Source organism: Leptodactylus fuscus, chromosome 2, assembly GCF_031893055.1.
Source record: "Leptodactylus fuscus isolate aLepFus1 chromosome 2, aLepFus1.hap2, whole genome shotgun sequence".
Lineage (NCBI taxonomy): Eukaryota > Metazoa > Chordata > Amphibia > Anura > Leptodactylidae > Leptodactylus > Leptodactylus fuscus.
In genome coordinates, this window is record NC_134266.1 from 98,183,496 (window position 1) to 98,204,359 (window position 20,864).

The 20,864-nt window shown below is 41.5% G+C and overlaps 1 protein-coding gene across 1 annotated transcript; it reads right to left on the minus strand.

Annotated features, from left to right (window-relative positions):
- Positions 1–5,258: 5,258 nt before the first annotated feature.
- On the minus strand, positions 5,259–8,562 carry GPR61 (G protein-coupled receptor 61). Its single transcript, XM_075264316.1, has 2 exons — positions 8,490–8,562; positions 5,259–7,806 (listed from the first exon to the last, which is right to left on the minus strand). Exon 2 carries the CDS (start codon positions 7,007–7,009, stop codon positions 5,687–5,689), a length of 1,323 nt encoding a protein of 440 aa, XP_075120417.1. The 5' UTR covers positions 7,010–7,806; positions 8,490–8,562; the 3' UTR covers positions 5,259–5,686.
- Between the last annotated feature and the right edge of the window lie 12,302 nt (positions 8,563–20,864).

Sequence of the window (20,864 nt, forward strand, 5' to 3'; positions counted from 1 at the left end):
AAGTACCGCACCACTTGTCTGCCAGTGCAGTTTAACTGGTAGTGTACTGTTCAGACATACAGCCGCCCCCATTCTGGGCCTGTGAACCTCGCTGCAGTGTCTTGCAGACTAGAGGTTCTGTCGTTTAAAAAATATTTTTTATATAAATACACAGAACCATAACAATTAGTCAGAATTCCATCCGCTTTGCAGGTATTGCAAAATGCAGCGTTTTTTTACACAACATGGGGCTTCAGCCATAAGGGCTTGTTCACATGGCAGAATCTGCCAAAGATTTTGAGACAGATTTCATATTAAATGGAAGCAGAAATCACAGCAGGATACCAAATAAATAATAATAAATCTGCTTACGCGCGCTACACATTGAAATAAATGGGAGGCTTTAAACCCATTGATTTCAATGTGTAGTGCGCGTAAGCCGGCACTCATTGAAGTCAATGGGAACTGTTTTGAAGCGCCTCACTCTGACACATATTTACGTGTCTAAATGAGCGGCGCGTTACTCCGTGGGAATGGAGCTTAACAATAAAACCATTATTGATTCATTAGCAGGACAAGAAAATTTTGATTGTGTATGCAATCAACTAGCAAAGACCCCACAAGCAGATGCATGTGTGGCTCTCCTTAGTAAATCCTGACCAACGCTTCATCATTTTTGTTATTTGACAGCTCCAGAATTGTGCTATGTATGAAGCCCTAAAGTCTCCTTGGCTGGTGCAGGGGCAGTTCTCTCCCTTTTGTGGGCAACAGCCTACATGATGTTTCTGGGAAGTTACTTAGTTGATGCTTCAATTTACCAACACCCTGGCATTCTCTATATATCAGAGTGCAAGTAAGCCAGTGCTATCATATCCAGAGACCTGGGATGGGCCATGAATTAAGGTCCTGGAAAGTCCAAAAGATCTCCTCCTGCCACAGAGCACCAACCACTCCAAAGTGCCAGCCATTTGTTCCCTCATCCTCCCCACCAACTGATAAGATCATCATTATATATATATTTCCATTAAATCCTTGGGTACCATTTTTTAACCTCTGATTGGTCCTCATTAAACTACCATTCATGTCTTCAGGCACATGCAATATTATATATGCTAGAAAGTCGACTTTCCTGTTATGTGCCCCTGGTGAAGAGCTATCGGTGCTTTCACCAATCAGTGTCTGACAGTCTGTGAGGAACGCCCTTCCTGACAGTAGAGTCCATAGCCCTGTACTGTCAGAGGGGGTGTTCCTTACCACCCAGCCATGATGCTGAGCGGTGAGAAACCCCCCCTCCCCCCAGAACTAGTCTAAGCAGTGTCAGACTGGGATGTCTAGAGCCCACCAGTGGAATAGTTTCTAGGTGCCCACCGCCAGGACCCCTGCTGTAATGAGAATGCGCAACTACAGGTAACAATGCCATGCTGCTCACCCACCATATGATGAGCACTATCTAAACCAAACACTACACCCACTACACCCTGTATGGCAAGTGAACAGCAGGGCTCCTGGAAATGTTACCAGAACCTGCAGCTGCACTGTCTTATAAAAGCTGTTCTGGCTGTTGTTCCCCTATGATGTAATATTAACCCCTTCCCAACATAGTAGTACGGCGGGTGCCGAGTGGCCGCCATAGCAGCCGGGTGTATACTGTTTTATACAGTAGACAACCAGCGGTAATGTCCCCGGTCAGTGCCCGGACCGATCGGGGACATTAACCCTTCCGGCGCCTCAGTCAAAGCTGACCGAGGCGCCATTTTCCCAGCGGCACGTGGCCGCCGCCATTTTCCTTGTGATTTTTATTTGTTGATATGGCCACACAACTCTTTCCCCCTGACGAAGCCAGTATAGGTGAAACGCGCGTCGGGGCGTGTCACCAGTTTGGATGTGATAACAAGGTAATATCTTGACTATATTACATCAGTTCCATTTTTCTCCTGTTATATGCTAACCCGTGCTAGCAGTTTGTCAGACATTGGTCACATTATTCTGATATATACATTTGCCCTGTTTCATCACTTACATATACTTTCCTTTGAGAGGATATATGTTCATTATATATGGGCTTGATGGTATGTAATCTTCTTTGTAGACATTTTTAAACAATATTTGCTATCACTTTCAAATTAATTTATTATCTGGAGAAAATGGTCATATGATACATATTTATTGCATGTTATATAGTTATCCTCCTATTCTGGTTTGGTTATATTGTTCCTCCAGTCTTACCCTACATATATGATATTTCTTGGTTTGATTTATGTCAATTTAATTTAATAAAGGATATATGTATTTTTATTTACACCTTGGTAGTTTGCCTTTTTTTGGCATTGTTTTAATTACTTTTATGACCTATCCTCAGGCCATAAATACGTGATCACTAGGCCCCATCCGCTGTATGGAGCCACTTCCGGATCCTGTTTTGTACACAATACAGGGCTGTAAGCAGAAAGCTCCATCCACTGTATAGACACCCGGCAACTTCACTGCAGCTCAGCTCCCACTGACTTCAATAAATGCTGAGTGGCAGTGAAGGTGCCGGCTAATATACAGTGGACAAAGCTTGGGAAGGTCAGGTGCCTGATCGGGCCTCTGAACATCCCAACCGGGCCCCTGACCAATGCATTTGCATCGGCAGAATGAGTACTAATAGTCAGGATTAGGGCCCACTGGGGGATTCACCAGTTCCCCGGGGGGCAGTCCAACTCTGAGCCTATGGATGAGTACTGTCAGGAGGGGGAGGAGGGCATTCCTCACCACTCAGCATCATGGATGGGCAGTAAGTAAGGAATGCCCCCTCTGACAGTACAGCACTATGGACTCTACTGTCAGAAGGGGCGTTCCTCACAGATTGTCAGAAACGCCCTTCTGTCACTGAAGAGCTACGGTAACAGCACCAATACCTCTTCTTCAGGGGCACATAACGGAGAAGCCAACAGTATGCCGAATTCAGCGCACTGTTGGATTTCTAGTGGTATATAATACTGCATATGCCTTAGGACATGAAAAGTCCTCTTTAAAAAGTCACAATGTGTAAGTTGAAATGTCTGCTTGAACTAGGGAAGGAAATTAAAATATACAGGAAACAGAATTTCCTTTTTTTTTTTTTTTTCTCTTAAACAGGACCTTTTACCACCTCCAGTATGTTTTTGGCATCTGTTAATACCCTCGGGAGCCAAAAAATGGAAACCCAATTCGCTTACAAATCGCTTGCCTGTGGAAACCCGTGGACCCCATAGTCTTGTAGGACTTGCAGCCTTTAGCTTTACACAAAAAGTTATGTTCACATTTTCACTAACAGCCAATAAAACGTGGTAATATACGTGGTCAAGAGGTGACTTTGGTGATGGCTGCGTCCCTTTAAACGTTTTTTAACATTTTATTTTCACTGCATATCCAGTGATTGTTAACATATTACTAATATGAAGACAGAAAAGTAGGAACAGGGCCACAAGGTGAATATTAAAAATACACATTTATTGGTACAAACATAAACACTGTGTTCAGTTTCTGCAACCAGCAGCTATTTTTGGCAACGTTTTGCATTATGTTCCAAATTCAGATTTGACATCATAGTAAAAGATATTTCTTTCACATGTTCTAAAATACAAATAAATACAATCAAATTTAGTTGTTTAATCCATTTGGTATTCTGCTGGAAATTTTTGGGTAGAATTTTTTGGACATAAATGAAAATTCATATTGTTACTCATTTACACACACTAAACACTATATAGTTATACTATAAGTTGTGCGGCAGTTCATATTAAAGTGGTTTCACATTTTGTTTGTACAACCTCTATTAATTATATTGGCATAACTCCATAAAACTTTGTTGTATGTTTCTTCTTCTGCTAATTTGTCTTATGGTTCCAAGAATACTACTATTAATAACAGGGAAGAAGACGTTTGTCAACCCTGAGGGACCCACAAGCAGCTAGGAAGGTATGTACAGTCTGTGTGTCTTCAATGAACAGCTATATGTGCCATACCTTCATCTAGGGCTCCAAGACATTATTTACATACAGAACAAATTTTGAAGCTACAGAGGGTGTTACGAATTTGTGCAGTGTCCCCAAAAGAATTATGTTGAAAGCTATATAAAAGGTATTAACTGAGTATTGAGGTATGCCTAATTAGCAGGGGTTGTACAAATGTTACAACCCCTTTAATGTGTAACTTCCTTTTTTCTTTTTTTTCCGCTCTTGTGTTAGAGGGTGTTTGGCGAAGATCTAACTTCCTTTCTTTAAAAAAACCCAAAAAACAGTTGTAACATTCTCTCTCTAACATTAGGTTCACACTAGCACCGGGGTCCGTTCTGAGCTTTCCGTCTTCTGCATGCAGAAGACGGAAAGCTGTCAGATCGAGTCCGGCCGTGTGTGCCGGTGAGCGTTTTATGCTCTCCGCCGCGAAACCGGATTTTTTAAACCGGACACAAAGTACTGCATGTCCGACTCTGTGTCCGATTTAAAAAAAACGGTTTCGCGGCGGAGAGTATAAACGCTCACGGCCAGACATCTTTGGGTCTGAAAGAGTCCTGCAGCTTTCCTTCTCCTGCTCAGTTTTGTTCAGGAAACGGAAACCTGCATGAACGGAGACCGGGCGCAGATGTGAACGAGCCCCAACTGAGCTTTTACTGGAGAATCTCCTTGCACATTTGCATTCTAAATATGCAGAGCTGAAGGGGAAATGGACACTTCAAATGGCTGTATCTTTGTCAGCTTCCAAAAATACCTGCAAATACATCCACAGCAGTCGCTGTTCCTCTGTGCAGGCTTTGCTTGACTTCATTTTACTTGCAGCTCCTTGTATCTTTGTTATTTACATGCAGTGAATGGAGATTCAGTTATTTGAAGTAGCCATTCACCCTTTGGTAAATACTTCAGATCTACAAGCCGCATTGAGTACAGAAGCTTACACAGACAGGCTTATGCTGCGCCTTGACCTTTCCGTGAAACCATTTTTTCGCATCGACACATGGACTGCAAAAAAATGTCTGCTTTTCATGGTGGAGACGCTGCATACGGACACCGGAAGTTTGCTTTAAAAACCCATTGAAATGAATGGGTTCTTAAACTGCCTGCAAGCCGTCCCCAAGCAGTTTTTCTGGGGATTTAGGCGGAATAATGGCGGACCGGTCAAGTGCAAATGTGAACACCAAATAAGTTAAAGCATTGCTAATGGGAACATTACTGGCTGTTTTCTATTAAAATGAAGTTAGATAATCAATAAAGTAAATTAGAAAAATGTTCACCACACCCCCTTACACAATAGCAAAAAAAAAAAGTAAAATGGGAGTTACATTATAAGTTTAAAAAAAGAATTACAACTTTATTGTTAAATTAGCTTCTTTTGTTGCTTTATTCAAGTTTTTCCTGATTTTTGTTTTCAGTGCAGGAATCATGTTATTGTCATGATCACTTATGTATCATGGCTGACCACTATGCAGCTTACAAATCCAATACAGTTTTCCAAGGTTTATGGCAACTTGTAAATGTACATTACTCAGATTGTAAGTGAATGAAATCATTGACCTCTTCCTCTGTCACACTATAATAAAGGCTTTCATGGCCTAGTTATTACGCTAGAAGAAGAGGACACTAAGAGAATAATTACGTGTTATGTCTTGTAAGAACTGCTTTTAGGGAAATTCTGCATTATATCACACTTTTGAGGAGATTGTCGAGAGCAGGGAAAGTTATTTTAGGGGTCATGTTTTTGGAGATGGACAAGTGTTAGTATAGTCTTTGCCCACAGCTGTCAAATCCCACGGTTGCTCTAAAAACTCTGATGTTTCCTCTGCAATCTGCCCTGGAATTCGGAAGTCCACAGCTGGTTGATCCCTTTTAGGGGTGATATGAACAACTGCCGTAGTATCTGGTGGGCAGCCAGTACCCTGCAAAAATTGCAGAAAATTTTCTTCTATAGAGCCTTCCCGGCTTGGCAATCGAAGCTCATCCTCCCCAGCATCCCCCCGTTTAAAGAAACATCCAACCCACCTTCCCAGTTCTTCACGAATTTGACGATTGAGGCAACCATAAAATATTGGGTTAGAGGCAAAGCAAAAAAAACCCATCCATGTGACAATCCATTCCACTCGTGATCCAGGGGGTGGAGGGGGAGAGCACAGTGCAGCATATAAGTGGAAGCCAAAATAAGGTAGCCAACATAAGAGAAACTGCCCCCCTACAGCAGCTAAGACAGCTGCCGCCTTCCCACCACTTCCAGAGCCACCACCTGTCACTCGTTGCTGAGGAGTTCCACGTGTGGCTCCTGATCCTGTTACCATGGTGGAACGACTGCTAAGAGATTCTGAGCGCCTGCGCTGAGGTGAAGTGTCCATCCAAGTAGGTAGAGGCCCTTGATGGAGGGCAGCTACCCGTGCCACCTTGAACATGCTGCAGTAGACAACAATAATGATGGTGAGAGGCAATAAGAAATAAAAAGAGGAATAAAACAGAAGAAATCCTGCTCGGAAGACACTGTTGCCACCTCCCTGCAAGCTGCAATGTCCAGGGACAGGTGGGTTCCATCCTAAAACAGGGATTAGGGATGTGAGTACAGCTTTAATCCAGACCCCAGCTAGTACCCAACTGACTAGTCCCATAGTCATCTTGACTTGGTACCTCATGGGATGTACCACATAGTAATATCTCTCAATATTTATGGCAGAGATAGATAGAATTCCGGTGCTAGTAAGACAAACACTCAAAAACAAGTATGCACGGCAAGCCATCTGCCCTAATCCCTGGATTTCATACAGGGAAGTGCCTCCACTTCCAGACAACATAGCCAAGGGCATAAGCGTAAGAGCAGCCAAGAGATCCACCACACATAAGTGGAAGACCAGAACAAACTTCCTGAGGGATGGAGTCTTCATTATGACCCCCATGACAGCCACATTGCCAGCTACTGCCAGTAGGTCCATGAGAAGCATAATAAAAAGGGCACCATAATGGGGATTTGCTGTAATAGAGCTCCCTGAAGTGTTGAATGAAAAGTTCCATGTGAGAGAGGGAAGGGAGGTATCCATGAGGATATTTTCGATAAAAGGTCACCATCACTCTCTTTTTCAAGGAACCATCACCCATTATACCCCAAGCAGTGAGGTAAGACCTGAGAGAAACGATGGAAACACAAAAAAGATCACAAAGGTAAAAAAAAAGGTAATTGGGGAAGAGATAAAGAAGGTAAAAAAATAATAAAGCAATAAAAAGTAAAATATAAAGAAAACTAAGAAATGAAAGGAAAATGTAACTGGGAAAGGTTAAAGGTGAAGGTGAGAAAGGGGAATAGGGGAGAAAAGGGAGCGCCTTTCAAGATGTGTCACATTTCGGGTAAATATTTGTCACAAAAAGATGTTTCCTGTGCAAATACTATAATATTCTGGCATGAATGTGAATTTGTGAAAAATCATTTCTCCTATATTAGGTTATATTGCTGTTGTTCCTGCAGAGTATTTGCTTTATTTGGGCCTTTTGGTCTGTGTTGTCGACAGTTAATCCACTGTGATCTTTATTAACATCTTCATGTTGTTTTTTTATAGCTGATCATTACTCTTCACCAATGTATTGCAGTGTCCTTTATTTTGCAGGTAGTCATTTCAAGGCATCATTATTTACTCCCTCCATTTAATTACCTTTTCTTGGAAATTATGTCTTCATGTAAAAACCTAACCCTTCAGGTACCATCAACAATACAGAGCAATTCCACTGCGGATAACCGTAGGTGTCATTTAAAATGAATATGGCATCTGTGGATCTTTAAAATAGAAACTTGTCCTTTAAATCTATACAAGGTACCCTCTGTCTTTCTGGTAATGTATATGAGCTGGAAAGAAGAGATAATAAGGGTTAATATACAAATGTGCGGAGTGTAATAAGCAAATGCATTATATTTTCACTCTGAGTATGTTGGACATTATACTCTAGGATAGCAAAACACTGTTTGTATGGTCATTTAAATCCATATACTACACAAACACACACACACACACACACACACTATATACCTACCATAGATTAATAGATTACAGTACACATACATGTGTGTGTATGTGCATGTGTGCATATATGGATAGGATGATAAGATGATGAGAGAAGGCAAAATGTAAATATTTATATATATATATATATATATATATATATATATATATATATATGGTTGCATTATTCATATATATATATATACACACACTATGTGAATATATATATATATATATATATATATATATATATATATATATATATATATATATATATATATGCTATGTGAATATGTGAATGATAAGTAATATGTATATTACTATATATATATATATACACACATTTATTCCACCCCTCAGGATACCTGCATCTCCAACCACCCTTTAAGTCATACACCTTCCTATTGCCCTATTTATCAGGTTCATCTGGGGAATCTGCCCTTTGTATTAAACATCAAGTGCATAAACCATATGTAAACCTTGCAATCATATTTGTGTTGCCCAGTAGCAATCTGATTTCCCTACATACCTGTCTGCAGGAGCCGGAGCTGCATCCAGGGAGCAGGAGACCACAGAAGCAGCTCAGCCCCTAACCATCTAAGGCACAGCACTGCAGTGAGGGAGCAGACAGGCTCAGGGTCCTACAGTCACTCAGATTAACACAACATCACAGTGTATATGTCACAATGGGGAATCCAATCTCTCTTGCATATGGCACAGACATAGACATGTAACAAGTCTTTATTGTATAACATTGTATATGTAGCATTTAAATATTATATTAGCTTCTGGTTATTAATCTACATACAGCAAGACATGTAAATTAGTATGACAAAGAAGATGTGTTTTCCTTATATACCAAGTCAAATAAGGCTTGTATTCCTTATCTATAGGGAGATATATATATATATATATATATATATATATATATATACATATATATATATATATATATATATATATATATATATATGCACATTGCAGTACAAATATCTATAATTAGGTTTATATAACCATAAAATCTTGTGTTAGATCAAAATACTGTATCAATTTTATGTATGAATTTTTTAATAGATGGTTTGTCAAGAGTTTGTGGGATGTACTTAGAAGGTGTTGGACAGCTAGTCTGATCTAAGGTTAGGAATGCACAGCGACTTTGGCCATGACTCTTATCAAGCAACTGAGCATCACTGTGTCCACCTATGACTCTTTCACTAATGTAAATTAGGATGTAATTAGGAAAATAATGTCTATGCTCACTGCCTCTAGGACATCCCCCTTAAACATCAGAAATTACTATTTAGATAGCTTAATACCATGATGCGTGGGTTATTGCTAAACTAGTATTCCTATTCCAAAAGGAACAGATTCCAAGCTGTGGACAGCGCTGTTTCGATCTGTTGCATCTCATCAGAACAGCGCAGGGACACTAGTATACAGTGTCCCTACGCTGTATACAGTCCTTGTATACAGTTTCACTACTGCTGCTGATTTTCCTACATGTCGTTTGCACCTAGCAAATCTGCCAAATGTGAGTACGTTTTTTGAGTAAATTATGCATATTTAAGGCTGGTAGTAGTATTAGAGTCTCCAAATCTACCTAAAATTGGTGGAGAGGAAAGTCCTGCAAGGAGGACATTTCTTTCTGCTGGTTTCAGTATAAAATTAATAACCCAGTGGACCCCATTATAGTCTATACGGTGCACAGGTTTCTTGTGTAACTGTTTTTTAAGTGGACGGGGTCTCTGTCTTTTGGGTCCCCATGTGGAACTGATGAACTGACACCCAACCACTAGTGTCAACCTAGCGTAATATGTATGTAATATGTCTTATAAACTGTGTGAGCATTTTACGTTTGTATACGGGTATGTGTAAATATATATTGTATATGAATGTATATGTGTTAGTAAATATAGTGTATAAGTGTGACTATATACAGTATAAGAATGTGTGTGAGCATATATGGTATATTAATGAATAAGTGTAACTATATACAGTATGTGACTGTGCCTCTAGTGTATATGGTATATAAATGTGAGTGTAAGTATATATGGTATACAGTATGAGTGAGTATATAATGTATAGTATATGAATGTATATATGTGAGTATATACAGCATATGAATGTCTGTCTGTGTTTTCTTATGTGCATGTGTACCATTATGCATATTACAATTGTATTTTATAGTGTCATGCTCAGTATATATTGTGATGTTAAAGGAGATATCCAGGAATTACAGTTTTCTGCAAGGAGGCTGGGACATCACAGATAACGTATGTGAGTGATGTCTCGGTCCCTTTCCTTAGTCCGCTGAGGTCGCTGATTGGCTTCAGCAATCACTTGCGACAAGGACTTCCATTGCAACAAGACTGGGGCGCCATTGGAACGGACAGGGGTGGGAGGCTCCAGGGAAAGATGAGTGTGGGTTTTATTTTCTACCTTGCCAAGCCTCTTTGCAGAAACCTGTAATTCCTGGAAAACCCCTTTAGGCTAAGGCCCCATGAGCCGTATCCGCAGTATTAAAGCGCTGCGGGAAGAACCGCTGCGTGAACGCATTGCGGTTCTTTGCGCAGCGCTTTTAAGAGAATGTTCACAGAGTTTTGCTCTGTGGACTTTCTCTTAACATTATATCTACGGGAAAGCCGCCAGCGTTTCTGTAGATATAATTGACATGCTGCGATTTGCAAAGCTGCAACGGCTGTGTGGATGAGATTAAAGGGTCACATTTCATTCACTTGGTTCATTTCTGCAGCAGCCATAAACGCTGTGCTTCACTTTAAGGAAAAGCAACTTTCTTTTGCTGCAGATTTTGCTGCGTTTTTGAACCAAACTCAGGAGTGGATTGAGGAGAAGGGAAAGGTATATATTCTTATATATTGCACCTTCCTTTTGCAGCTATTCTTGGCTTTGACTCAAAAACTGCAGCAAAATCTTCAATAAAAACGGCTGCAATTCCACAAGCTGCAGCTGAGAAATGCTATGGAAAAGACTTTGGCAAAAATGCATTGTAGGTTTTTTCCACAGTATTTTCACAGAAAATCCACAGTTTTCCTGTTTTATAATAACCCTGCAATGCAATTACAGCCTGTAAAAACATTGCAGGGCTGTTATAAAACATATTAACTGTGTAAATAGTAAAGGGGTCATGGTGCTCACATTACCATTTAGGTCAATTTATCAGCTGATCAGCAGGTGTCCTAAGTGTTGGATAGGTCATCAATAGCAAGTAATAGGAAGAATCCTTTAGAGGGGTTATTCACTCGTGGTCCCACTCATACTTCATGATAACCGTCAGGGACTATGTCCAGGCCCAGAGAGGTATGGTTGCTCAAGGCCAGTTGGAAAAGGCTGGAGCCCCACAACACCATCATATCGGTAGGGGAAGGCATGATTCCCCCAATCACTATCTCTGCTGTATACTTTAGGTAGCAAAGAGTGCTGATCTCTTCTGCCAGAGGTGCAGAGCAGAGGTAGTGTTTATGCAATCAGGTCTTCCCCTACCCCTATCATGGTGTTGTGGGGCCCCAGCCATCTCCCGCTTGCCGCAAGCTCCATACCTCTCTAGGCCTGGAAGCAATCGCATCTTCTGCAACCAAGATCATTACACCACTGATGAGTGTTGTTCAGCTGAGTTTGCTCTGTGGTATGAACCTGCAATCTGTGGCTGTACACTGGGCCTTATGCAGTGGCCAGTACTGTATAAGTAGGAGTACTTGTGTGCCACTCAGGCAGTTCAGGACTGGTGTAGATATGAGTTCTTGTTTGCGGCTGGTAAGCACACCACTCTGCAGTTTTGCCATGAGGCCACAACTATATGTGATAAATTGTCCTATAGGGGGCAGTGGCAGTATAATGATTACAAATCTAGAACTTTTCTTTCTTTTTTTAGTTAATTAATTCATTCATTCATTTTTATTACTTATATAGTATCATCACATCCCCGCAGTGCCTTATAGATATTGAGAATACTTTCCCATATAGGGCTCACAACCTAAATTCCCTATCAGTATGTCTTTGAAGTGTGGGAGGAAACCCATGCAAACATTAAGACAACGTATAAACTCCTTGCAGATGTTGCCCCTTCCATTAGCTTTCAGACTTTTTTTTGTTTGTTTAAAAAAAAAACCAACATGCTGCCTTTTTATTTTAACATGACTGTCTGTACCAATGGATAGAAACAAAAGTGTTCCATTAATATAATTTTTTTGGCAGATTTACTGTCTGTTGTTCTGATCCTCGGATGGGTCAGACCAACGACCTTACAATACCAGGGTGAAAATTGTCTAATAGTGTTACAGATAATTTGTTTGACAGCTTTATAAATTATGTCTTACTCCAATATTTTGACAGATAAGTGTTTATACTCTATGTTACCTGTACATTAATCACAAATTATGGCAAAAATTATATTTGTGCTAAATAATTTTACATACCTTTCTCCACTTTTCAAAATGATAAAAAGTTATCTTGGATATTAAAGGGGCTGTCCCATCTCAAGGATCCTATCTATACTTGTAGATGATGTAAATTGAAGCCTTTTCCTAAATACATTGCTTTGGAAATTCTGCTTTATTTGCCTGATATGTGAATTTATTCCTCCCATTTCGGGTTTATACTGTGGTGCTATAACCACGGACCTATAGGACAAGTGATGTCACTTACTCAGTCCTAGCAGGACAATCATTTTGCTAATTGCAGTTTGCTGATAAAGCCTGGTCTGTTATCTCTCTCTGTAAACACATAGATAATACTGAGTCCATTCTGTACAAGAATGATTATCTGAACTGCGGAAGTGTTTTGTGTCCCGTTCAACCAGAGGGAGGAGGGGGGAGAGAAATACAGTAAGTGAGGAGCAGACACTGCAGGCAAAGCTGATGAAACACTGAGATGGGAAAACCCCTTTAATGTATTAAGTATATATTGTAAGATCAGGGCGGGAATTTATTAAGCTCTTCTGGCATAGAAAAATTTGCATGTTTTTGTACAAGGCATATTTTATGCAACAATTTACTAAAATTTAGTATTTACTAAAATTCACACTTCAAATTAAAGTGCAAAAGTAAGCCAGCTGGGATAAATTTTTATTTTTTAATATATGGACTGCATGAAAGTGCAACAAATTTATTAAGTGACACTCAATAAACTAGGTACTTCAACCAACCATCAATGCAAATCTATGGAAGTCAGATTGAGGATCTTTTGCATTGATTGTATGCTCTTCTGTCCATACAGGAAATTTTCGGTGTATCAGAGAAGCAGAATGGAGGTAAGTGCTGGTAGGGAGCACATGACAATTAAGCTCTAGTAAATTATTCAATATCATTACAGTAAACACAGGCTTATTTATTTATTTATTTATTTTTTGTGTCCCTCATATTCGTCTGCAATGTGTGGAAAAGGCCCGGTTCACATCTGGGTTCAGGGATTCCGTTCCCCTCTCTGCATAAAAAATGTGGATAGAAAAGCACTGCAAGCCGCACTTTTCTCTCTGCATTTTTCATGTGGAAACTGAGCGGAAACCACATGGACCCATTATAGTCTATGGAGCCGTGGGTTTCCTAAGGTAACCGTTTTTTTTTTTTTTTTGTGGATTAGGTTTTCGTTGGGTGGTCCCCAAGCAGACCCCCCCCCTCCCTCCGAAGGAAACCTGAACGCAGAAGTGAACCTAAGATTAAATTACATCTCATTCATTTTGCTGGGACTGTAGCATTTGTTCTGCTACATTGCCATAAAATGCCAAAATCACTGCATTTCTGCAACATGTTGCCTCAGCCTAAAGTGCTTTTTTCCCTCAAGACATTTATTGCATATCTACAGAACATGCCATAAATGTTTCATATACAGTATGTGGGTCTCATCTCTTGGACTCCGTCCCGTGGCTAGCCCTTACCCCATCCCTGCTGACAGTCAAAGGCAATCTGTCAGTGGTTATTGAGTTTTATGGAAACAGCAAAGCTTTCTGAGCTACTCTGTTTCTGTAAATCCTGTAGAAGTTATATAGAGCAGAATGGTGAGCTATGCTGCCTCCATAACTAGTATTCACTTATATGAGAGGTTCAGAAACAGCTGAAAGATGTAGTTCAGCAATGAATGAGGGTTAGCTGTGAGACAGAGTCTGGGTTAGCATTTTAGATGTAGGTACAGATCAAAGATGGGACCCACATTTGTCAGACATAAATGACTTTTATGAGTAAACTCCTTTAGGCTGGGACCCGCTTGGTGTAAAAGCCACAGAAAAAAAATGTGGCGTTTTACAATCCTCTCATCGTGGATGGGATTCTAGTGAAATCCATCCACACACTGTGGAAAAATACACGCAGCGAACACTCTGCGATTTCCAAATTCATTGTGGCTTTGGAAATTGCAGTTTCTGCAGTTTGGAAATTGGACTTTCTGTGAAATGAAATGCATAAAAAAAACTGCAATGCATTTCTGCTGCGTTTTTTCCTGCAGTGTTTTTTTTTTTTTGCATGATTTTGGCGAGGAAAAAATCTGCTTCAAAAATTAGGAAATGTTTTTTTCTTCCAGCACAATGTATGAAACTTGAAAAACCCGCTAGTGGTTTTTCCATGTGCTTTTTGCTAATTCCACGTGATTTTCTGCCTCCCATTGACTGTGTTGGTTTTTGCAGGCGGAATCCGCCTGAAGGAAGCTTTTTTTCTGCTAGCGGAACCAATAGAACTCTATGGGGAAGCGTTTTTTCCGCGTGGATTCTGACATGGATTCAGCGCCAAAAAACTCAGTGTGAATGGACTCTTAGGGCTAGTTCACACGGGGACATGGAGGAGGATTTTGACAGCGGAATCCACGTCATAATCCTCCTCCATACAATGTTAGGGTAAATTCACACAATGTAACGTTTCACGTGATCTGGCACATATACTCGTGCCGGCAGATGACGCGCCGTAAAAGCTCCCATTCATTTCAAAGGGAGTTAGGATCGTATGCGCCGCGTTATTTTGCGGCCGCAAAATCACGGGCGCAAAATAACGCGGCGTGTACGCTCCTAACTCCCATTGAAATGAATGGGAGCATTTTGAGCGCGTCATCTGCCGGCACGTATATACATGCCAGATCACGCGAAACATTACATCGTGTGAATTTACCCATAGTCTATGTAGACTGCTAGCTTTTGTTTTCTGCTAGCAGATAAAAAGAAGCGACATGACTTTCTTCAGGCATTTTCCGCCTGAAGAAAGCAATAGAAGTGAATGGGAGGCGAAAACCGCGCGTTTTTTTCCGCATGGATTTTTGCAAAAATAAGCGACGCTTTTTTTTTTTGCAAAAAAATGCGCGGAAGAAAAACGCGACGCGTTTTTTTTCAACCAATTCACTTTACAGGAGGGGAAAATAGCCTGGCTTTTTTTTAAGCTGTTTTTCCAAAAAAAAAAAAAAAGCTCCAAAAAAAGCTTGGCAAGGTCCAAAATACCAAAATAAGGCACACGTTATTTACGTGTGAACTAACCCTTAATGTTTGATCTAGAAGCTCTTCTAGAGTCTTAGTATGTTCACAAATGATAGATATTTGCAGAAATGGGGCAGTTTCTGCAGCATCCGCATACATTTTTGCAAACCTCATTCATATGTACTGTAAAGGATAGTCATATAAATGTCAGCATCCTGGAATGTGTTGCATGTGAATATGCCTAATACATCAGCAATGTTACAGTAAGGTGCTGTATTTCATATTTTACACAGACAGCATATTCAGTAGGCAGCAATGGTGACACAGAACCTCCACAGTAACATGGGTAGGATTTATCGTTGTGCTTAAAATCTTGTCTCAAGGCTGTAATGCTGTCAGCAGAAGAGTATAAGGTGTGCAGATGTCATTGCTCCTGCGCTGAGTGTTACTTTATGTACATACATTGTAAAAAGACTGGCGTTCTCCTAAATAAATAATGATAATGACAGTTAATAGGTTCAGTGTCTCCCCAGTGAGCAGTCTCCCAGAGTCCCTTGCTTCTGGGAACGTGAGGAGCTCATGCATATTCAAAACTGTCACATGATCACGTTGCTATGACACAAGGACCCAAAAATACATCCGTTAAAAATTGGAGCAGCAATAAAGGTCTTTGAGTGACAGACAAAGGGACACGGAGAGGTGGTCATAGACAGCCTTCAACGCAACGTAGAAAGGGAAATGGAATAAATATGCCAGAAAGATTGAAAAGCACTGACCAATGTAACGCCTTGTAATAGCGGTCATATTTATATACCGCAGAATATATAGTGATTGGTCAGATATTTATAAGTGAGAGGAAGGCACAGACAGAATGAGACAGCTGCATGGCAGCAGGATTCAAAGTGACAAAGAGAAAGACAGTTGCTTGGCAGCAGGATACAAAGCTGGAGACAAGGACACGCACAGTTGTGTGACATCAGGAGACAAACAGCTGTGCAAAACAAATGACAAAGACAAAAGATACCAGCGCAATAAGGAAGCAATACTGTACAAGTCAGTATATTGCTACAAGGCAGTATACAGTACATGGCCATAGTTTACATGTAAAGGGAGGACTAAATAAAATGTTGCATTTCTACCTCCATTAAAACTGTATTAGATCAGTTCTAGCCATTTACACAATTCACATATATAGCTCATCTAGTGAGAATTTATTGCATAGATTATTTCATATGTGGGGATGTACAAATCAATCAAATTCAGAATAAGCTCCCATCAAGCTAAAGTAATACCGCTATGCCATTTACACTCCAAATGATTTGCTAATGGATTCCATAATACATGTGTATCTGTAGAAATAAATTCTCTTTTCTGACTTGAAAAATAATCATTTTCTTGCATCTTACAGTTACCTTTAGGCGTGATAACTGTATATGAATTTATACAATGAGTTCTGAAGCTTTCTTTAACCCATTAAGAACACAACCTAATTGGATACTTAACAACACTGGTCATTTTTATTTTTTTCGTTGTCACATTTTAAAAGTCATAACTATTAGAGGTGAGCCAATATAATCAATAAAATACCTCGGCCGCATAGTTCCCGGCGCCAGGGAAGGTGGGAGGGGTAGTAAAAATGCCAGCCCCGGAAGTGTTTTTACAGCGGGAGCTAGGCAGCATAGGTATTCCATCGAGTATTTTCGCTCATCTCTAATAACTATGTAATTGCAATGTTAGTGTAACAATAAGAGTGAGTTATGTAGAGAGGAACTTCACGTTTTTTGCAGTGTCAAAGAAAATTTACAGCATGGTGCTCCTTATGTATATATGTATATATGTGTCTATTCCTTATTCAATTTTGGTATTGTATTATTACCTGTACACCAATGTCACTTTATGTTTATTTGTTGATTTTTATTTTTTATGTAGAGTCTGATGAAGGTCTAAGAGACCGAAAATGTTTACTGGCTTTATCAATATAAATTTTCTTTGACACTGCAAAAAACGTGAAGTTCCTCTCTACATTACTGATACGGGTTGGGACCCTAACTTCACCATTTAAGTCTACTGTATCCCTATACGAATAAGAGTGAGTTCACACGGAGTAAAGTGCCGCGTGATGTAGCACGTAGACGCCGCATGAGATTTTGCGGGCCGTATATGCTCCCATTGATTTCAATGGGAGCCAGGATCGTATACGCGGCGCTATTTTGCAAATTTGGGATCATATACGCGGCACTTTACTCCGTGTGAACTCACCCTTAGAGGGCTTGTTTTTTGTGCAGTAAGTTGAACTTTTGTATTGCACCATTTTAGGAAACATTTAACTTACTGCTCAAATTTTATTAACTTTTTCTGAGCCTAAGGCAGGGACCCCATGTAATGTAAACTCCGCTATTTTGCAACAGCATTTCCGCTGTGGCAAAAAAACAGGGCGCTTTACAGCTCCTGCAAACTGGATTCTGGCTAATCCCATCCACACATTGCAGAAAATAATCTGTTGTGAAAATGCTGCGATTTAAAAAATGTCTGTGTTTTTGCAATTTGCAGCATGTCAACTATACCTACGTAAACACTAGTAGTTTCCGTATAGGTGTAATGAAAGCAGAAAGTCTGCAGAGGAAAAGTTTTTTTTAGTCGCACCATATTTTGATAGCTGAGAGGAACATAACTTTTTTCATCACTGGAGCTGTGTGAGGGCTTGTTTTTCTGAAATATCCCCATGGTGGGACTATTAAAGTATTATCTTCTCTACGAATGGCTGCTGTTTCTATTGGAACCATTATGGGTTGTTTGTGACTTTTGTAATATTTTCATTTTTTCTGTGGCAACAGGACCAAAAATCTGCAATTTATTTTGTGGGGTTTCCAGAGACCTATTAGTGTGATCGCCTTGGTCTGTTTCTCCATCTCCTACTACCCTTTAGGCGTTTAAATTTGCACCCTAATTGCCCCTATGGGAAAAATAAATGGTGAATAAAACTCCTAAACCACATATGGAGTCACCTTCACTCTCCTTCTCAACCATCTTGGATTCCTACCTGATGTGGCAGGATGAGTCTCCTGGGCACACACCCAAGATGGTGCTGGAGCCCTCTGTTTCTTCACGTCTTGTGACAGTGCTGCCACATCTGCTCCTGAACCCTGTTCTGTCGCCCTGGCTTGCTCTTCAGTGGTTGAGACCTGATAATCTTTATGTCTCCTACTCCATCAGAACTCCTCCTCACTGTACATGCCATCCACTTCAGCGAGTAGCAGCCTCTTGCTTTGCCTGTGCAGGCAGTTGTGTAAGTACCGCCATAGCAGCCATTGTGGCTGCCACAGGGCCGGGGACCTTAGGGTGATGTGACCTGATGCTTTTTTTTTTTTTATTAAATAGGCCCTATTTACTTATTGAACCATACTCCTGCTCACAAACGCCTTCGCTCCCCCTTCTGCATTCCAAATCCTGTCGATGGGGCCCACTGGAGGGCAGAAGGGGAAGCGGAGGTGGCTGTGAGCAGGAACAGGGATCGATAAATAAGGACATGGGCCTGTGGCAAGAATATTTGTTAGGCGAACCCCAAGAAATACTGCAATGATACTCTGAGGAGTATAATGATTGTAGGCCCAGGGGAGGAGATTGAACATACAATCCAGTGTTACTCACCTCTCCTGGGCTTTGGTGCACTCCCTGCCATCTTCAGACCTCTTTAATGACGTCACAGATGGTCCAGACTGGTCCAGACGGTCCAGACTGACGCCGATGAGCTGAATACATAGTCGATTAAAGCAGGAACTGTGAGCGCAGCTCCTGCTTTAAAGTCGCGGCCCGGCTTGCGTGTGTAGGCGCGATGACGTCATCGCATCGCGCTTACACACGCACGCCGGGCCGCGGCTTTAAAGCAGGAGCTGCGCTCACAGTTCCTGCTTTAATCGCTATGTGACTGGAGTGAGAGCGCGCAGAGAGGAGCGTCGGGGGAACGATGGAAGGTGAGCGTGAGTGTGTTTGTTTTGTATTATATTAAGGTGGAACATAATGAAGGGGGCCCATGAAACTGGGGGGCAAATGAAGGGGAGGGAACGGCATGACACTGGGGAAGATGAAGGGGGTGGGGAGAGAACGGCATGAAACTGGGGACAGAGAAGGAGGGGGCCCAATGAAACTGGGGGGCAAATGAAGGGGAGGGGGGAATCGCATGACACTGGGGACAGAGATGGAGGGGGCCCAATGAAACTGGGGGGGCAAATGAAGGAGAGGGGGGGAACGGCATGACACTGGGGCAGATGGGGGGTGGAACAGCATGACACTGGGGCAGAGACGGGGGACATGAAACTGTGGGTAGATGAAGGGGGGGAACGTGATGAAACTGGGGACAGAGGTGGAGGGGGGGACATGAAACTGGGGGCAGAGGAAAGGTGTATATGAAACTGGGGGAGAGATGGAGGGGGGGCATATCCTTTACGGGTGACTGTAGGAGGATTATACTCTGTGGGAGCACATGATAAATGAATGAGTGGGTGGAGCCAAATTTGCCGCTGCGCGCAGAGCGCGACGCACATTTTCCCCCTCTTTCTATTCTTTAAAAGTTGGGAGGTATGGCGTTGGTGACGTCACTTGCTTCATCTGCAACGCACAGTGTCTCGCCCCCCCTGCCTCCTTTACAAGGGGGCCCACTGAGGCTCTGTCGCCCAAGGGCCCATAAAAACCTGGAGCCGGCCCTGTTCTGGGTGGTCCACTATTGGTCATAATACTGTGTGGAGGGTCCACTATGGGACATAATACTATGTGGAGGGGCACTCTGGGACAGGAAAGGGGGTGGCATGCTATAGGAGGGCCCCCAAGTCAAAATTTTTCTATGGGGCTCAGTCTTTTATAGTTACACCCCTGGTGTTCTCCCATATTATTATATACAGGGTCGTTATTCATTATTAGTATATGCAGTGTTTTCCTGACCATATAAACACATTATTTACAGAGTCCTCTTAAGTATTAATGTCTGCTGCCTGTGTACCACATGCATGGCTGCACATTTTTCAGCGCTTTTGTTCCCTAATGTGTCCTGTCCTGGATTGGATCCAGAGGCTGCCCTTGGTTCCCCTCTGATGTTTGTTGTTTAGGTGTCTCAGCTGCCTACATGCTGGGTATCTGGGTGACGTGTAGGATCATGAGCATGAGTGGGATGGAGCTTGTTTGGATGGAGCACTCACTTCCTGCAATCATGGATGGGTCTTGGCAGGCCTGTCTGGTTTTGCTGGAGCCTATAATATGGGGTGGACACTGCTAGGATGCTAATTCAGGTGGGAATAGCCGGAGTTACTGTGAGGACATTATGTATGACTATGTCCAAGAAGCGACAGAAGCAACACAATAAATAAAATGACAATTTTTATTAAGTGATAATAAAATAGTCAAATAATAAGGGTTCACATGTTGTTGCAAGTGTGGAAACAACATGTGAACCCCCTGGCGAAGTCGTTGGGTGAAACGCGCATCCGGGCGTGGTACGGGTGGTAGGTG

What these genes read in the sequence shown, in the direction of transcription:
- GPR61 (XM_075264316.1), bottom strand. Translation starts at nt 7,009, where the DNA reads ATGGATACCTCCCTTCCCTCTCTCACATGGAACTTTTCATTCAACACT.